At 40.9% G+C, this 19,311-nt stretch overlaps 2 protein-coding genes across 5 annotated transcripts in view; one reads left to right on the top strand and one right to left on the bottom strand.

The window, feature by feature from the left end:
- The window catches only part of LOC119796965 (protein inscuteable homolog), a 119,200-nt gene that overhangs the window by 27,624 nt on the left and 72,265 nt on the right, over positions 1–19,311 (top strand). For 3 of the 4 annotated variants that reach the window (XM_038305763.1, XM_038305764.1, XM_038305765.1), the window contains exon 2: positions 2,116–2,207. The exons of the other annotated variant lie outside the window; for it this stretch is intronic. In XM_038305763.1, the coding sequence (XP_038161691.1) occupies positions 2,134–2,207 (74 nt within the window). In that variant the 5' untranslated portion in view covers positions 2,116–2,133. The remainder of the gene's footprint in view (positions 1–2,115; positions 2,208–19,311) is intronic. 4 annotated transcript variants of the gene reach the window in all.
- On the bottom strand, positions 9,630–11,239 carry LOC119796966. Its single transcript, XM_038305768.1, has 2 exons — positions 9,893–11,239; positions 9,630–9,764 (listed from the first exon to the last, which is right to left on the bottom strand). Exons 1-2 carry the CDS (start codon positions 11,213–11,215, stop codon positions 9,657–9,659), a joined length of 1,431 nt encoding a protein of 476 aa, XP_038161696.1. The 5' UTR covers positions 11,216–11,239; the 3' UTR covers positions 9,630–9,656.

Here is a 19,311-nt window from a genome sequence, read left to right as displayed (position 1 = left end):
TAATCATTTTAGAGCAAATTTCTGCTAGAACACACTCATGACTGTGTTAAACTAAGGTATTTAATGATGGCTTCAATTCACCAATTTTTTACTCTTTAAAAATGCTTTGCTAACGTCACTAGCTGAAAATAGGAAAAAGCTGTCTCAAGAGATGGATTTCCTTAAAAAGTAGCCAATAAAAGACAGTTTATGATCTCAGGTTGGTTCTATGCTCAAAGTGATAAGAAAAAGGTCCACCCACTGGTTGGAGAGAATCTACAGGAGCATAAGAGAGCAGAGAAGGAGCATGGCGTCTAGTTTGTGATATATCTTGGTATCCAGTTTGCATGCATAAAATATAAAAAATTCAGAGCATAGTTTACATACATGTGTTTTAAATAAAGCTGTTTGTACAAGTGTTTTTATGTGTATATACTTTTGCAGAACTATAAATTCATACAAACTCTGGTCATGATTTTTCATTCCAGGTTGAACTTTTCAGTGTTAGAGCAAAGGTCTCCATTACTTTATACAGTTACATTTATGCACCCAAAATAACAAAGAGTGCTAACAAATGTTTGAACGTAGTTAACTGAGATCCCGTGGATAACCATGATAAACATAAAGAAACTTCTGACCAGATGAATCTCTGAGCGGTTAGTATCAGATTATTGCATTATATGTTAAGTAGAACCAAAACTCTGTGGTGGCTCGTGACAGAAGGGAAAGTGATCACTTTCAGTGTAATGGTCCTTAACACAGCACTTAGTGGCACACTCTAAGTACCCAGGATGGAATTGCTTGATTGAACAACTCATCTTCATTTATAGGCTAATCCTCAGAAGAGTGTTGTAATGAGCTGGAGGCACATGTAATGGAATCTGCTGCAACTCTGACTTGATGACTTTGACCCCCTCTGTAATTATAGGGTCAGTATTTATTATCCACACTTTTATTGGAACAGTTGTAACCACGAAATTAAACAGCATCCACTGATTGTTCGAAGTATTGTGCGCTCTGTTATCCCTAAACCAAACGTCACATACATTCACGTTCATTCTTCCCTTAAAACACAAAGTGCCTCAGTGTGCTAGTCCTCCATGGTGCTGGCACAGCACCGGTATCATTTCTGAATTACTGTGATGCTTTCTCTGAAAATGGCCCTTGAGGAGCCATGCCAAGACTGCAGCTAAAAGACCCCCGCCCATTCCTTTTGCCTCCTTGTGTCTCTCTCTGTGCGTTTGTGTATACCGGGACTCGATCTGATCACCCGTTCATCCGTTTGGGTATTCCATCAACAAAATCACTGACTCATTTATTCCCCTGATACTGATAATTATGTAACCGAGAGTTTCAGCACAATTACGCCAAGCAGCGCTGCACAGTGACTCCTAGGACAGCTGCCTTTTCCTCTAAGTTTCCAAACCTTCACAAACCAATCAGCTGTTCTGCGATCTTATCTTTTTTGCCTCTGAGATCTTTAAACCTTCTTGATTTATACCAATTTATTGAATCCTATTTCAGCCGCTTATTTAAGCAGCTTTACAAAATGTCTAAATCGATCAGCAACAGGAATCGTGAGCTTATAACTACCTGCTAATTACACCCCACTGCAGAGATAAAATATGTAATCACACCTCTGGAGGATATCATTAACTAAAAGGATAAGGGCTCGGCAGAGTTGGGATGGGCATCTGCGGCTCCTCCCAATTGAAGATGGACTAATCTAAATGGGATACATCAATAAAACAGTGGGATAAAGTTGTGGCCACTAAGAAGCGTCGGGCTCAGGCTCCGAAATAGCAAAGAGAGTCACTGGATGGCGGCCAGCCAGTAAATTAGCAGATAAGAAATATTACTCCACTGGCACAACCGGGGGCTTGGTGCTATTTAAAACAGGGAGGTTTATTGATAATTCAATTACTTGTAGGAAAAAAAAAGGCTTTATGACAAGAACAGAATACTTGGAGGTAGATCAATAAGGAGATACTGTAGTGGACAACACTGCAGTGGCGGAGGATACAGGACGTGTAATGTGTGTAACTGTGTCACACATACTGATGCTAATCAAAGCTGCGATATTAATCCCACTAACATTGTGCAATTCTCATTGTGATGCATTTTGTTCCATTTCAGAAGCCGAACTGAAGTAAGATGGCCTCGGAAAGAGCGTCGACCCCTCAGAGCAGCTCCAAACAGAGCAGCTCACTCTCCTCTTCACCGATGAGGCAAGTGGCAGCACGACCTGTTCCTTAGATCTCTGCACCTCACAGTTGTCATGTAGTCATGTAAGCTCTGAAAAGCTTTGCTCTAAGGAACACCCAGTCTCCGCAGCTCGAAGAGACACTATAGGATTCTTTCTTTTTCTTTTTTAAAACAGTCTTTTGCTGTTTTAAAAAAAAGCATATCACATGTAATATTATTTTAGTGTTATTGCAAAGACTGCTCTTTGTGAAGCAAAAAATTCAAATAATAAGATATACATGTCTTATGTCAACCTTTTTTTTTTTTGCTTGAGGTTCCCTTGAAATCTACAAAAAAAAAGCATTCTAACTGAGGAGGCTCACATTTAAGCTCTTATCCAAGCCCACCGTCTCCAGTTATTCATTTATAATTCATCAGAGACTCTCCAACAACATTCTGTAACTTTGTGCAAAGATGTCATGGTGTCTTCGAGGGGAAAAAAAAGCTTATTTTTTTCCTCCTGAAGTCTTCACCGGATATATGGAGAAAAATAACCTAAAACTCTCCACCTTATCCAAAACTTTTCGTCCGTTTTGTTTTAAATCAGTTATATATGAGATCTGAATGTATAACTGTTTGAGTCCAATGACTCTGAGGTGGCAACTTCTTCCGTAACTGGTTTTATTGTTTAGATACGTCCGTAGCTCCTGAACTCCCCAAACTGGGAGCACCTCTGGATAAACTGCTGGATCCAGGGATGCCAATGGATTTGTACAGCTTTCTAAAGTAAAAAAAAAGTTCAACAATTTGCTCCTTAAAAAAAGACTTAGAAGGGTCCCACAACCCAATTCTTTCAGGATTAACAGTGCTGGGGTCCATTTCATGAAGCAGGTTTTCTGAAAATTCTTAAGTTTTCTAAACCTGGAATCAGGGAAACTTTGACTTTTCCATTTCACAAAGAGTTTCCTCAACCTCTGGTTCTGTCACTGCAGTGACATTCTTCCCAGAGCTAACCTGGTCGGTAGTAGGGTTTCTTCAGTAAACTGGGAGTGTCCTCTGTCTCTGCTTGCCTTACAGCCAATCAAGTTGTTTTATTTCCTGATTTAGTCAGATTTATATCATAGTTTTGTGCATAACAGAAAATAAAAAAAAAATATTCACTAGGTCTGTTAAACACATTAGGTTTAAAAAAAAAAAAAAACTATGATCAGCATTTTTTTCACTGAGATTTAGATATTTAAAGGGAAAGGATTCTTGACAGCGTATGAAATATATTTGTTTTTGGTTTGTTTAATATGAGTGAGATGTGGATCATTTTATTTTTATCTATTTATGTTTAAAGTACATGAAGAACTACTGAAGTTATTTTCAGATAACAAATAAATAGATTATTGTGTAAAGGAATTAATTTAAGGTTAGGATGATGATTTAGTTGGTGATAACCTTCTGATCCCACTGACACAATCTGAAGCCATTCCATGGACTGATAACTGCTAACAACAAGCATTTATTGGATTGATAACACCCGAAGTGGCTCCAAAAAGCTACTTAGAATTTACTGTGTATTGTAAGACAGAATCAAACTGAGAAGGAACCCCATGACATGATGGACCGTTCCTGTCTAATAAAGCAAAGTTTTTATTCTTCATCTTGACCTGCTGACAGGCGATTTTACCTAAATAGATACATTGATCCACTACCATACAATAAATAAACCTGTAATATGATTGTGCTTTCAACATACTATGGCAAGCCGTTTTGATATGTATTACCTTGAATAAATATGTATTCCTGAAAAACAGTTCCCTGTCACAATGACTTGTCATCTAGAATAAACATTTTGGTTGTCTAGAAATAAATTTCAGATCTCCATATTCCTATTGTTACTTGTGATATCAGACTTTGCAAAACTCATCTTAAACACCCATTGGCCTGTATAGTGTACTCTGTGTATGATGTTTATTGAATTAATAATAAATTAGGATTTCTAGTAATGTTAAAGGTTTTTTGATAGTTTTTAGACCAAATAGTTTGATCATGCCTAACAGATAAATCAGTTTTCCATTTTCCAGTGAAAGTGAAGAGGACTCATCCACTTTGGATAAAGTGCTATATATGTATTTTGGACTGTAATTTTGGAGGAATATGGCTGAGGAAATCATCCACATTTGGTGACATTTGTAGCTCTGCTTCTTTATTCTTAAATACGCCTTTAATTATAGACCTGGTCTGTTGATATTCTTGAAATTTTCTGCACAATTAACTAAAACTAATTTGAATAAATGTTCCAAGAATTCCTTTCCTGATCCATTCAGGGAAGCCTATCATACTTCTTTTTTTTTTTTTTTTGCATGATATCAGGTTGTTAAAGGGCGTGTGTTTGCATGGTAATTTTCAGGATCCTGTCATTTTAAGAAACCCTCACCAAGCTGTCGAAGATGAGCTAATGCTGATGCTTTTTAAGCATATGCATATGCATTTTAAAGTTTGAGCTATGAATGGAAGATCTGCAACACTGATATTAGATGATAATGACTGTTCTGCATCTAACCAGGACTCATCTTGGGAGCTGTTTTTTAGCCAATTACAGATGTATAGTTGCCTATGTCGTAGGAACTATTGACAAGTTGGGCAGCTCTAATTCTCCCATGTATTTTTTGTTCTGTAGTGTTTTTAAGCTGTGTGTGTGTCATGGTTTTATCAAGAGCCCACATGCAGAGAAACCAATTCAGAGAGACCAGGGGAAAGGTTTAACAGGTTTATTGAAGAGATAATGCTGAATCAAGTGTTGCTCTGAACACTGCTGAACCGGAACTGAAAAATGAGGGGTTGACACAGTGATTAGTTCAGGCTCAGTAGGAAATTTGGTTCTTGAACTCGAAGAGGAGTGTTTGTCTGATTCGGTGGAGGGCGGACTGGGTTTACCCAGAATGCGGTTGTTTGTAGGAGAACAGAGAAGCTGACTGCCACTCAGATTTCCTGCGGTACTAGAACGGGTCGTAGTGGAGATGAATCCCTTGCTCAGTGTGAAGCTCAAATGATCTCTTGAAGGGAAGTGGATTCAAACCTGGAGTTTAAATCCTCAGCTCAGTTTGAAGCTCAGATGATCCTTCCAGGGAGAGAAGGTCCGAAACATCCAGTTTGCAGGATGACTTCCTACCGAGAGGCAAAGACAAAAAACAAGATTAAGACTCAGGTTGACAAGAACTCAGTTTGACTCAGCAAAACTCAGCTTGGCTAGAGTACCCAAAACTGGCAAACACTCTGGCATCGAGGTAGTGACAGTCAGCAGCTTAAGAGCACTCCGTTAACGAGGTAACCCTCTGCAGGTGTGTGGGGAGGCGGACCAGAACCAGGCACCTCCTGGTGGAGGAAGGGAGACAAACACAGAAATACAAACACACAGACAGGAATCCTGACAGTGTAGGGGTTTATCTTGCCAGAGGAATTTGGTAATCTAAGAACCTAAAGATTTAATCCATTCTGGAGATGGTTTTCTTGGAGTCATTGAAAATATGTAATTTATTTTTGGCAATACGATAATTTTTATAGAAGCAACCCTACTAATGAGTGATGTGGAAGGGGAATTCCATATAGGACGGTCATCTTACACTTTTTTCAATAGTAGGATTTGGTCTAATTTTACTAAATCTACCATTTTCGGAAAGATGTTGATACGTTAATATTTTATATTCCCTGACTGCACTCTTATATTGGGGGCCTTTAGGAAACTACAATTAATAGGTAAGACTATTGATTTTGACCAATTTAAAGAGTAATCTGAGATTCTTGAGAAAGATTCTACAAATTAAATTACTGGAGAGAGTGAGGTTTTTGAGTGAGAAAAGGAGAAAGAGTAATACATCATCTGCTTAAAGACTGACTAGGTTCTATGTCCCTGCATTTATACACACTGCATGAAAAGTGGGATTTTCGTCAATATACGGCACTGTAGATTGTCGTGGAACTTCAGGTTAGCGGCAATATACGGCAATTTGCAGGCTTCGACGAAAACTCCCGTAAATTGTCAGAAATTGACGTGGAATTTCTTAGGCAGTGTTCCCCCCATGCCTCCCCCCCATGGAATTCTAGGGGAGGCTTTAACATGTAAATGAACATGCTGTGAGCTATACAAATGCAAACCAGGGTTGCAGGGGGGGTTTTACCCCCCCCTGCAACCCTGGGTAAGAAAATCTCTGATACAAAGAGATCAGGTATAGCCTCTTACATTTTAGCTTGAATTGATTTATTTAATTAAAGTATAGAGACAAAAACAGATCTTTAGCTGACAGAGCAATACATTTAGAGCAGTAATTATTTTTTTTTAAATTTGCATTTAAGATAAAAAATAAAATGTTGTCTGTCAATATGCTCAATTCACAATTACTTAAGTGGAAAAGTTTCAAGAAATGATTCTGAGATGATTCACTTTATAACATGGCGCATTATCCTGTTGGAAGTAGCCATCAGAAGATTGGTACACTGTGGTCATAAGGACATAGGTCAGCATGCTAAATTGGTATTAAGTGGCCCAAAGTGTGGCAATAAATATCCCCCAAATAGATGGTAGCTTGAATTGATTTATTTAATTAAAGTACGCTAGATTACTGTGTATGCAAATGTTATGTAAAAAAAATACACAAAATAATTTACTTCAAAAATTAGTTTTAATCAGAATCAGTTGGCTGTAATGGTTAATTTTTTTTTTTAGATTTCCACTTTTTTTTTTGTTTGTTATTGAATATATAAGAAAACAATAACAATCTCAAATAACAAGTCAATAACAAATATTCCAATACAAGAAGAAATATCACAACTCCTGCTTTTGAAAAATAAAATTAAATGCACAGGCTGGAACAAAGTATAAAATAAAATAAAATAAATAAAATAATAATAGTAGTTAAAGTAAATTAATCAGTGGGGACTACCAACTGAAATTCTTCAATTAACTCAAACAATTTAATTGCATTTAAATTCTGCATCGTTCTCAGACATCTTTTGAAAAGGGAAAGTTCATTTTTGAGAGCAGAGATTGGGAGGGAGCATTTTGCATAGCGACATTTATGGATATAATACTTTGTTACAATTATTAGAATATTGATTAAAAATTCCAATTTTTTTTTTTCTTTAATGGATAAACCGAATTGAATGTTTTGCCAGGAAATAAAATCTAAATTTATTGTTTTAGTTTTTGGGAATATATACAAACTATGCTCTAATTTCTAGATACCGATCTGTTTTTACTATAATTTAATTTGACAAACCGGGTCTTCTCTACATTCTTTTTTCTGTTTGGTGCGATTGCAATAGCGGGTCTTGATCTGGACGGACCGGAGGGGAGCAAAAAATAGCTCAGCTCCGTATTTTGACGGTGAAGGACGGAGAAGACGTACGTGGGCGGTGACGAGCGGAGGATGTGGAACAGCTCTCATTGATTTACATGACAGACTTATTGAATACATCATGTGATGCTAACATACAGTCACTCCCTAATGTGACTGTGGGTGGTTTTTGGCCTGGAGTTGATGTCATCAGACGGTGCCCAACCTTCACAGGGTGTTTCGACCCTTAACCGCTACACCCTCCAGCTGGCGGGTCAGCAGTGGTGGCCAGGTCACTGCCCATCATCTCCAGGCCTCCAGCCCCCCTCCTCCCTCTTAAACCACAACCAGCATGAGGCTCTCTCTGCTGCCTCCCCAATCCTGCGCACAGCTGTCTTCCTCTCCTTGCCAGATATTCCAAGTGCAGTGAGCACAGACCACATTGACTGTGCTGGGAATCCTCTGCATCCGACCTCCACTGGAAACAGCCATGCTTGCCAGCCTTTGTCTTTGCAGTCCATGATGAGGTCTTGGTATTTTAGGTTCTTCCTCTCATGGGCCTCCTCACAGCCTTCCTCCCAAGGCACAGTCAGTTCCACCAGGATGATCTTTTTGGCTTGCTCTGACCAGATGACAATGTCAGGCCTCAAGGTGGTCTGGACGATGGGTGGGAAAGTGAGCTTCTTCCCCAGGTCGACTTTCATCTCCCACCCCTGTGCCCCCTGGAGGATGTTGGTTCTGGCTCTTTTATTAGAGAGTGGCTTTTCTCCTGCCCTGATGAATTGCATTGATGGTATTTGCAGCTTAATTGGCTGTGGTCTTCTCCTAGCCTGCTCGAAAATGTCAGCCATCACTCGAAGCACTTGGTCATGCCGCCACCTATATCTCCCCTGGGCCAGAGCGATTTGGCACCCTGCTAAAATGTGGGCCAGTGTCCCCTTCTTTCTGCACAACTTGCAGAGCGGGTCCTCCCTCAAGCCCCACCTGGCTAAGTTCGCTGGTGATGGAAGCGTGTCATACACGGATCTCAGGAGGAAGCTAACACGGAAAGGTTCCAGCCTCCAGAGCTCAGTCCATGTGACCCTTCTGTTTGGGAGGTCCCATCTGGTCCATGTTCCCTGGGTCGCCAGCTCCACAGCCTTAGCCCTCCTTTTCTCCTCCTCCTGGTGACGAACTTCCACTTGTACCATCTCCCGCTTCTGCTGGACGCTTGCCTTCCTCCACCGTGTGAAGTGAGATGTTCCCAGTCCTTGTCGACCAATGCAGACACTACCAATGATGTCTCTCAACTCCAGGGAGCTCTCAGCTTGTCTGACTGCAGTGTCGGCTGCCCACTTACGGCCTGTTCGTGTTGTGACTCCTGCATTGCTTACTTGCTCATCCTTTGAGTCTCTGAGCATCATTGCGACCTTGCACTTGGCCACTTTGAACTCCTCCACCACAGAGGAAAATGGAAGTTGGAGCTGTCCTGATCTAATGTAGAGCCCAACTGCAGTGAAGCTGGGAGGGATACCTAGCCATCGCCTGAGATGTTTATTCACTCTCCTCTCCACTCCCTCCACTGCAGTCACTGGGATTTGATAGACTGTCAACAGCCACATAAGTCTTGGAAGGAGCCCATGCCGGTATATCCAGGACTTGAATTTGCCGGGTAGGCCTGACTTGTCAATCCTCCTTAGCCACTCGTCCGCCTGATTTGCAGTGTCAGAGATGTTGTTTCTGTCACTGAGGGTGTCATCGTACCACTTCCCCAGGCATTTAATGGGGTTCTCCCTGATTGTAGGGATCTGCTCTCCTTGGACATGCAGTTCGAAAGCCTCTGTTAGTCTCCCCCGCCTTATCACCATGCTCCGTGACTTCCTGGGCTTAAAAGCCATTCTTGCCCACGATGCTAAAGCCCCGAGAGTCTTTAGGATCCACCTTGCCTGCACATGCGTTGTGGTTGTTATGGTGAGGTCATCCATGAATCCTCTCAGTGGGGGTTGTCTGCTTCCTGCTGCTGTAACTGGTCCCTTGGCCTCTGCTGCTGCTGCTGTAATCAGAAGGTTCATCCCCATGATGAACAAAATGGGGGATACTGTGCATCCTGTTACAATGCCTTTCTCCAGTAGCTGCCATGTGGTGGTAAACTTGGCAGTCTGGAACCGCAGCTTGAATGACCCCAGGTAGCTGTTAATCATCTGCCTGATCTTGACGGGGATGTGGTACTGCTCCATAGCCTTGTTGATGAGAGAATGGGGCATGGAACCATATGCATTTGCGAGGTCCAGCCAGACAACTGTTAGGTTGCCCTTGCTCCCCCTGGCCTCCTGGATCAGATGGCTGAGGATGGTGGTGTGTTCCAGGCATCCAGAGAACCCTGGAATCCCCCCCTTCTGGATCGAGGTGTTAATGTATCCATTTGTTGTCATGTAGTTAGTTATTCTTCTCGCCAAGACTGAGAAAAAGATCTTGGCTTCTACACTCAGCAGAGAGATGGCGCGGAACTGGCCGATCTCAGAAGAGTCCTTCTCCTTTGGCACAAAGCAGCCCTCTGACACTCTCCAGGTAGTTGGTATGCTGCCCTTTGCCCAGATTGTCCGGAAGAGCTTCCAAAGTCTACGTAGCAGAAGTGGACACTTCTTGTACACTTTGTAAGGCACTCCGCTTGGTCCAGGGGCTGATGCTGTCCTTGCCTTTTTCACCACCTCCTCCACTTCCTTCCAGGTCGGTTCTCTGGTCACCAAAGGTTCTGAGGGGGGTGGCACCTTGATGATCTTTGGGTGGCTGCTAAGAAGTTCATACCTCTGTGGGTCACAGTGAGTCAACCTCAGAGCCTCTTCAACCTCCTCCTTAGAGCTGCTGAGTGATCCTGATCTTGCCTCTCCTAATAAGGTTTTAGTGAACCTATAAGGGTCTTTGATGAACTGTGCCCTCTTTGCCCCCTTCTTCTTTCTCTGCTTCCGTGTCTGCTCTGCCCTTCTTAGCCTGCGAAGCTGCTCACGAAGCCCTGATGTTAGGTCTCTAATTCCCTCTTTTTCCCCTTCGGTGGCATTCTTGAACTGCCTGGATAGTGCCTTTATCTCTCTCCGCAAGCTCTGCATCTCCTTTTCCCTCCGATTTGGTTGCCGGACATTAGGAGTACTGGTCTTCCTATCCTCGACACCAAACCGCTCCTTGGCCACATTATAGATGATTGCTGTCATCGTTGCCATCTTCTGTTCTGCTGCACCTACCAGAGCAGTTTCAAGAATCTTACAGAGGTCCTCATCCAGCTGCTGCCACTCCTTGTTGCTGTTCATTTTCGGCCATTTTATTCTGTCCTTTGCAGGTTGAGGTTGCTGGGAGGCATCAGAGTTGACCACTGTGTGGTTCAAAGGCAAAGCTGTTGCCAAGAGATCTCCAGTGCTGTGGGGTGCCTCCTGACTGGGGTTCTCCTGCGTCTGACGAGGTGTCTCCACCCTGCGCTGCAACAAAATTGCCTCCTTTCCACACTTGGTCTTGGCTTGATGGATCTTTAGCCCTCTGGTGTTCTTGCATATCTTGCCACATTGGCATCGCACTTCTGGTGCCGTCCTTGTCAGTGTGGTTTGGGTGAGCCTTCTCGTTAACCGTGTATCAGTCCTGGTCTGTACCGATGTGTCCGTCCTTGCGAGTCTCTCATCCTCCCCCCCTCTCGGGAGACTCTGGGGGTATTGCTCATTGTGGTCATTCGTAGCTTGATTTGGTGCCCTCTTGCGAGTGCTGTACATAAGGTTGCTAGCCTCATGCACCCATGCCAGGCTTTCCTGGAGGTCAGCTGTCTCTCCAGCGTCACTGATCTTCCTCAGTTGCCATCCAGCCTTTCCTGGACGTCACTGGTTGCCCAGAAATTACTTATTGAATACATCATGTGATGCTAACATACAGTCACTCCCTAATGTGACTGTGGGTGGTTTTTGGCCTGGAGTTGATGTCATCAGACGGTGCCCAACCTTCACAGGGTGTTTCGACCCTTAACCGCTACACCCTCCAGCTGGCGGGTCAGCAGTGGTGGCCAGGTCACTGCCCATCATCTCCAGGCCTCCAGCCCCCCTCCTCCCTCTTAAACCACAACCAGCATGAGGCTCTCTCTGCTGCCTCCCCAATCCTGCGCACAGCTGTCTTCCTCTCCTTGCCAGATATTCCAAGTGCAGTGAGCACAGACCACATTGACTGTGCTGGGAATCCTCTGCATCCGACCTCCACTGGAAACAGCCATGCTTGCCAGCCTTTGTCTTTGCAGTCCATGATGAGGTCTTGGTATTTTAGGTTCTTCCTCTCATGGGCCTCCTCACAGCCTTCCTCCCAAGGCACAGTCAGTTCCACCAGGATGATCTTTTTGGCTTGCTCTGACCAGATGACAATGTCAGGCCTCAAGGTGGTCTGGACGATGGGTGGGAAAGTGAGCTTCTTCCCCAGGTCGACTTTCATCTCCCACCCCTGTGCCCCCTGGAGGATGTTGGTTCTGGCTCTTTTATTAGAGAGTGGCTTTTCTCCTGCCCTGATGAATTGCATTGATGGTATTTGCAGCTTAATTGGCTGTGGTCTTCTCCTAGCCTGCTCGAAAATGTCAGCCATCACTCGAAGCACTTGGTCATGCCGCCACCTATATCTCCCCTGGGCCAGAGCGATTTGGCACCCTGCTAAAATGTGGGCCAGTGTCCCCTTCTTTCTGCACAACTTGCAGAGCGGGTCCTCCCTCAAGCCCCACCTGGCTAAGTTCGCTGGTGATGGAAGCGTGTCATACACGGATCTCAGGAGGAAGCTAACACGGAAAGGTTCCAGCCTCCAGAGCTCAGTCCATGTGACCCTTCTGTTTGGGAGGTCCCATCTGGTCCATGTTCCCTGGGTCGCCAGCTCCACAGCCTTAGCCCTCCTTTTCTCCTCCTCCTGGTGACGAACTTCCACTTGTACCATCTCCCGCTTCTGCTGGACGCTTGCCTTCCTCCACCGTGTGAAGTGAGATGTTCCCAGTCCTTGTCGACCAATGCAGACAAGTAATACAGATAGTAGGATGGACATTTTATTAGAAATAAATCATACACTGTTCAGAATACGAAACATGGGGCTGATAGTTACATTTGTGTGGGTTCCAGCACATATTGGGGTGGAAGGAAACGAGAGGGCAGATAAAATGGCAAAAAGGGCAATTAAACATTCTATTAGTTTTATAGTTAAAATAAGTAAATCAGAAGGAAAGAGTATTATTAAAGAGAAACTTATGGAAATTTGGCAAAAAAGGTGGGATGAAGATAAAACAGGAAGATGGTTTTATAAAATTCAGAAGATGGTAGGAGAAAGAAGAAATGGAAGAAGAAATAGAAAGGATGAAAGAGTGATAACAAGGTTAAGATTTGGTCATACAGGACTTAATCATACACTTTTTAAAATACAAAAACATAAAACGGGCAAATGTGATTTCTGTGATAAATATGAAACCATAGAACATGTTATATTAGAATGTCATAAATATGAAAAAGAGAGAAGATATATGAGAAGAGAGTTTGAAGACATTAAGGAGAAGGTTAATTTATTAGATATACTGAGGAAAAATTTAGGGAGTAAACACATACAAATAATTATTCGATTTCTAAAGAAAACGAAATTATTCCATAGAATTTAATTATAGTAAGTGTGTTTGTGAGTGAAGGAATGATATACAAAGCTGTGCACAAATATGTTTATATTTTTAAGTGTGAATGTGTGAATGTATGTTTAGAAGAAGTTAGGGTAGAATGTATCAGGATCAATATTTAAACCATCACGAACCACACTCCATACCAGTAAGTGGCGGTAATGCTACTAACAGTTTGTTGCCAACCGCCATAAAACTCGACAAGAAGAAGAAGAAGACAGACAAGTACTCCGTACGTGAGCGGGGCGGAGCGCTGACGGAGTATGTGGAATCTGGGGGTAAAGGAGGACAAATACACGTCCGGCTGGGTGCAACGCCGGACAGTGCAATGAAAATCCGGACTGTCCGCCCTAAAGCCGGACATCTGGCCACCCTATCTGCAGTCGAGCAACTTTGCGGGATATACGAACTCGAGGAAGAGAAGACGGGTGCACAACGCCACGCTAGCGGTAAATATTTGTTCGATTACTGGTAGCTATGCTAAAAGCAGCCTAGCTTAGCTAGGCAAGCTAAAGACAGCCTAGCCTAGCTAGGTAAGCTAAAAGCAGCCTAGCCTAAAGCTTTACTAAAGTGTATTTTTTGTGATTCACAGGAAGCATTATGCCGTCTTAACAACTCGGAGACTAATTGCAGGCGCTATGAACCGGCAGGGGTAAGGTTTAAAGAATATGCTTTCATTCTGCGGTAAAAGGACATGGATACGGATGGATACCGACCATAGCTGTACTTTTTTTTTTTTCACAGACTACAGTCGCCTCACAATGAGGCGGTGACCTCCTATTTGCTCGGATTTGCACGATGTTGATAAAGACGACATTGTGTGTAAGTGACTTGTTTTAATGTTTTCTCCTTCCTTGTTACTGTGACTTGCGTTTGATTTTTTTAATTTTTTTATTCATACCACTCTCATTTAATTGTTTTCCAGCTGCCTGTAAGACGTATTATGAGACGGTATGCAGGAGCTTCAGATACACGCTGCTAGCCAGCACGCTGCGTGCGGAGGCCGCCAGGCTATCTGACAGACGAAAGAGGGTAAGACTTTATTTGGTGACTATTTTTCGGGTGCATTGATAGATGTGTTGTGTCCATATGCAGTTCGCTGATTCATGTTTTTTTTTTTCAGCTGCTGAAGGCGAGGCAGAGTGTGCTGGCAGATGAGGAAGTGGAACTCTGGAAGTCCGCCACCGTCGACCTCATGTCCGACGAAGAAGATGGCTTCGTCGGCGGTGTCTCTGGATGGATTGTACGGTCGCCGCCATTTCGTAGGCCGGATCTCACTGAACTCTGTGTTAAGCTGCAGTCCCGGTTAGAAGCGATGCCGAAGTACAAGGCCACGCACAGTAGGCGTCTGCACATCGGACCTGCCTCGGAGGGAATGCTGCCTGTTACCTCCAACCCAGAGGAAGCAAACGGACCGTTCACGGAGTTGTAATTTTTAGATACGCATGTGTTTGGATACGCGTTGTATATAGTTGTGTGTGTTTTAATAAAGCTCTTTCTTTGCATAAACAGCTTCCTGGCAAATCTTCATTTCCTGTATAAATTCATTCATGTCCTTGATGGTAGCATAATAATTGTGTAGTAGTGTAGGATAACATAAATACACAGCATATGAATGAATAAATATATGAATGAATAAATATATGAATATATATATATATAAATGAATAAATATATATATATATATATGAATAAATATATATATATGTAAATATATATATATGCCAACCAATCACGAGCGACTTCACTTGTTTAAAAAGAAGTGGTTCCGTCCAATACTCAGTAAGAAAATTAAAGCCTGGCGTGGCCACGTGTGGTTTTGCTGCCAATCACGAGCGATTTCATTTGTTTGAGAATAGTGGTTTCAGCCAATACTGAGAAGGTTATTCAAGCCAGACCTGGCCAGCCGCTGCATTCATATGCTAATTAGGGCCATTAGTACAGCTGATCGCTCTCCACCTACGTCACTGTCCGTTTCCGACAATTTGTGGCACGACAAACGCGGACAAGCACGGGTTGCAAATTGTCGGAAACTGACGAAAATCAGGCAGATCTGCGGGGGTTTACGGGGACGAAAATCTCACTTTTCATGCAGTGACATTTAATATAATTGGTTTGCCTTATTGCAGCAAATAGTGGTTAAATAAAGATAGCAAACAATGAGGAAGAGCTTTGTGCCCCTCTGCAGATTAAATGTACACCACAAGTTTTCTCAGCAAATATAATTCTAGAAATGCTATTGAAAAAAAAATTCACCAGATGTTGGTAACAATCCATACAATCCACACATACAAAGAAATCAAACCATAGAACTAAAGTTATGTATAATAATGTTGAATCGCACAGGGGAAAAGTGTTGAACACACTTACTGAAATATATTTCATACTTTCACAAGAGCCTTTGTTGGCAATGACAGCTTCAAGATGCCTCCTATATGGAGAAATTAGTCACATGCATTGCTCAGGTGTGATTTTGGCCAATTCTTCCACAAACAGTCTTCAAATCTTGAAGGTTTCGTGGGCCTCTTCTATGAACTCTGGTCTTCAGTTTTTGCCATAGATTTTCTATTGGATTAAAGTCAGGTGATTAATGCTGTTGGGGGAGTTGTATAGTATTTTTTACCAATTTATGAAACCGTTAGCAAGCCAAATTTACTTTAAGATGCAAACAAATACTTCCCATTAACTATATCAAGTACTTTTTCTCCATCCAGTGATACTATCTTGGTTTTAATATTTTCACTGTAGGAGTAGTCTAATACATTGGTAGATGAATGCCTGTTGACTCTTGGCTTGAGTGGATTAAACAAGGAATAACTTTTCCTTTAGTTTAATGTTTATCAAGAGCTTTACAAACATTTTTTATGTCAAACAGAGAGATAGATAGATAGATAGATAGATAGATAGATAGATAGATAGATAGATAGATAGATAGATAGATAGATAGATAGATAGATAGATAGATAGATAGATAGATAGATAGATAGATTGATTGATTGATTGATTGATTGATTGATTGTGGGATGGACAGGATCTTTGTCTGGTTTTCGTAGGTGAATAAGATTTTTGGAATTCATATTTTTGGGCCTGCCCTTCTCCTCAGTTTCCTGCAGCATTCTGTGGAATGTTGGTTCCAGGATATTCCTGAATTCTTTATGAAACTCTACTGGAAATCCATCAGGGCCTGGAGTCTTTTTATTGGGCATATCTTTGAGAACTTCCAAGAGTTCAACTGTTGTTAGCATTTATTCCAGGGAAATGGCCTGATTATCAGATACTTTAGGAAGTGTAACTTTGTCTAACAATGTATCAGTGTCATTATCTGAAGAGTATATTGTTGATGAGTAAAGGGTTGTATAAAACTCTCAGAAATAGCTGTTTATTCTATCTTGATCATATACAGTTTTTTTTTTGTTTTACAGTTGAGTCTATATCGGCAAAGATAGTTGTTTTTTCTTTATTTATTTTAAGCTGTTTAGCTAAAAAGCCTCCTGATTTGTTATTGAGATCAATAAGAAGTTTTTCTATTAAGAATATGTTGTTTTTTTCTGTTGAGTGTTTTATCTAATTCTACTTTTGCTTTATGAATTTTAGTTATTGCCTGAGGTATTAAATTTTTTCCTTTAATTCCTCAACCTTTTTGTTTTCTTTTTCTTCGTATGTGATGAGAAGGCCCTTGTTTTTCCTCTCATCACTGCCTTTCCAGCCTCCCAGAGCAAAGATACGGATGTTCCAGGGAGATCAATATTATCTTAATATAAAGCCCATTCTTCTTTAAAATGTTTTATTAAAATCTACATCTTTCAAAAATGATTTATCAAAACTCCAGCCTTTACTTTGGATATTTTCTCTCTTAATTCCTAAATTTAAAGAAAAACTTGTGGTTGAGATATTGATTAGATATTGGTTTAAAGGCAGAGTTATATGTATGAGAGATACAGAGATTCAGAAAAGTAAAGAAAGAGTTAACAAGATACTCAGATAATTTATGTGGACATTGTGGGTTTTTCTTTCATTAAATTAGGGGTACCAAAAAAATGTTATGTGTATAATAACATGTTTGTTCAAAAACAAAGTATTCAAAACATTTATAACATTTGGAGAAGTTACATGAGCTTTATTGAACAAGTCTAAGAACTAAATAGTATGAGTATGAGTCCCGCAGCCGAAGTTAGGTGTGAATTTATGAAAAAAAAACATTCATAATAAATCTGAATACAGAATTTCTGAAAGTCTTACATTTACAAATTCTCAAATCACGTTGGACTTAATGCACTGAATAAACTTGGATATGAGCTGAGCTGTCACAGCATACATAGATGACTAGGCGCATAAACAAAGAAATGATCCAAACGACTTCTTTGCCTTTATCTCATGTGCCCACTCAAACATAAATCCCATTTTTACTACGCATGGTTCGTTAACAGTCAATAAATCAAGTGATGAAAGGCTTCAAATGGCTTAATTGTGTTAAAATAAATTGCAAACACAGATGGGAAACATGCATGCTCTTGGCGTTGGTGTCTCACGCATGTCTCTGACAAACATCTCTAGATCAGAATCAACCAACATTGGCTTTTTCTGCCTAATCTATGCTGCAGTTTATAGTCAGAAAATGTTAGGCGATTAATTACATTAGGAATTGGCTAATTTTCTATAGATTCATCATTTTATATAGTTGTATATGGTATATGTTTTTACAGTTTGCTGACAGTTTGTTTACAGTATGTTTGACATGGTGAATCTATGGTAGGTCTATAGAGCTGTCTTTATATGCCCTGTGGTGCTCGTAGCCCAACTTGCCAGGAAGTAATTGAGTTGAATTTAAGGGTCAGAGGTAGTCTGAGAGAAAGAGACTGAAAAATGGGGAAAACAGAGTCATAGTGTTTTGTCTTGCTGGATTTGGCCTTGGCTGAACATTAAAAGCTGTTAGAAACATCTGGAAGTCAGATGTCTGCAGTGGCTGCCAAAATTTAACTGTATCAGTCAGAGGCCAAAATTATCTCCTACAAATGCTTTTTTTTTATGACAGCGTAAGTCTGACCTCTGTTTAAAAAATCTAGAAAAATGCCTTGTGTATTTAAAAGTTCAATGTTTGTTCTATCTTTTTCTTATATTCTGAGTTCAGCTGTCACATCTAATCAGAGTGATTGGATTGCTAGGTTTAAGCTCTAATCTCACTCCAAGAGAGTTTTGTTTAACAATATTCGGTCTATAGCTGAACAGAGCTACATTTCCATCCACTCTGGTTTCTTAATGTCCTTAATTCTTTCTGAGACAGTATTTCTACCTCCAGCTAAAGCCAAAGCCACAGTCATCGGTCCACAAAAACCTGAGCCTCATTTTTCCATTCTGTCTGTCCAAAAGGACTGTGGTTCTGTGAGTTTAGAAAATCCCCCCCCCCCTCTGGCATTGGACTGTGATGATAATGCTCCACAGACATTAGACTCCTTCCTGCTTTTAGTATGTGTTCATTAAATTGTGTATTGGCAGACTGAGACAAAAGTCTCCAAACTGGATACAGTCAGATGAAAAAAAAAGATTATAACATGAATAAACCCATGCTATTATGTTTTATTTTTTTACATATATTTCTTTGATGGTCAGATGAACAGAGCTTAAACCATGGTAGCAATGATGATAAAAATCCATTCGGTTCAAAGAGACACTGAAAATAGGTGAAATATGTCTGAAATAATTGTATTACTAATTGTAATGACTTGATATATATGGAGTGAATTTTGTTCCATTATCTTTGCTAGCAAATAACATGTTTTGTGAATGGATATTTAACAGAAAAGAAACATATTAATCCAAAATGGATATGAGATCAACTTAGCTGTTTTCTCAGATTAATTTTTTTTCTAATTTCTCTTTTTTCAGTAATTTTACAGATCCAATTCTCTTCTCTTCAAGCCCAATGCAAACACTAGCTCTTGAGCAATTAAAAAAATGTTGTCGCAAATGTCCAGCAGACCAATAAGAATACATCTTGGCTCCTCATTCCATAGGAAAACCTTCCATCAGAGGTGAAGAGAATGGGATCTGGAAAACACAATTTGAAAAGAATGCAATACATCAAAAACAGAATTTTTCACTCCATAATGTATTAAAGCACACATATATGCAAAAAAAAACCCCAAAACAAAATAAAAACATAACAGCAAATTGTTAACTAAATTCCTTATTAAT

The sequence above is a fragment of the Cyprinodon tularosa genome, unplaced genomic scaffold (genome assembly GCF_016077235.1).
Source record: "Cyprinodon tularosa strain WSP-4 unplaced genomic scaffold, ASM1607723v1 ctg563, whole genome shotgun sequence".
NCBI lineage: Eukaryota > Metazoa > Chordata > Actinopteri > Cyprinodontiformes > Cyprinodontidae > Cyprinodon > Cyprinodon tularosa.
Note: the sequence above shows the minus strand (reverse complement) of the source record. Positions and strands in the feature narration are given on the sequence as shown.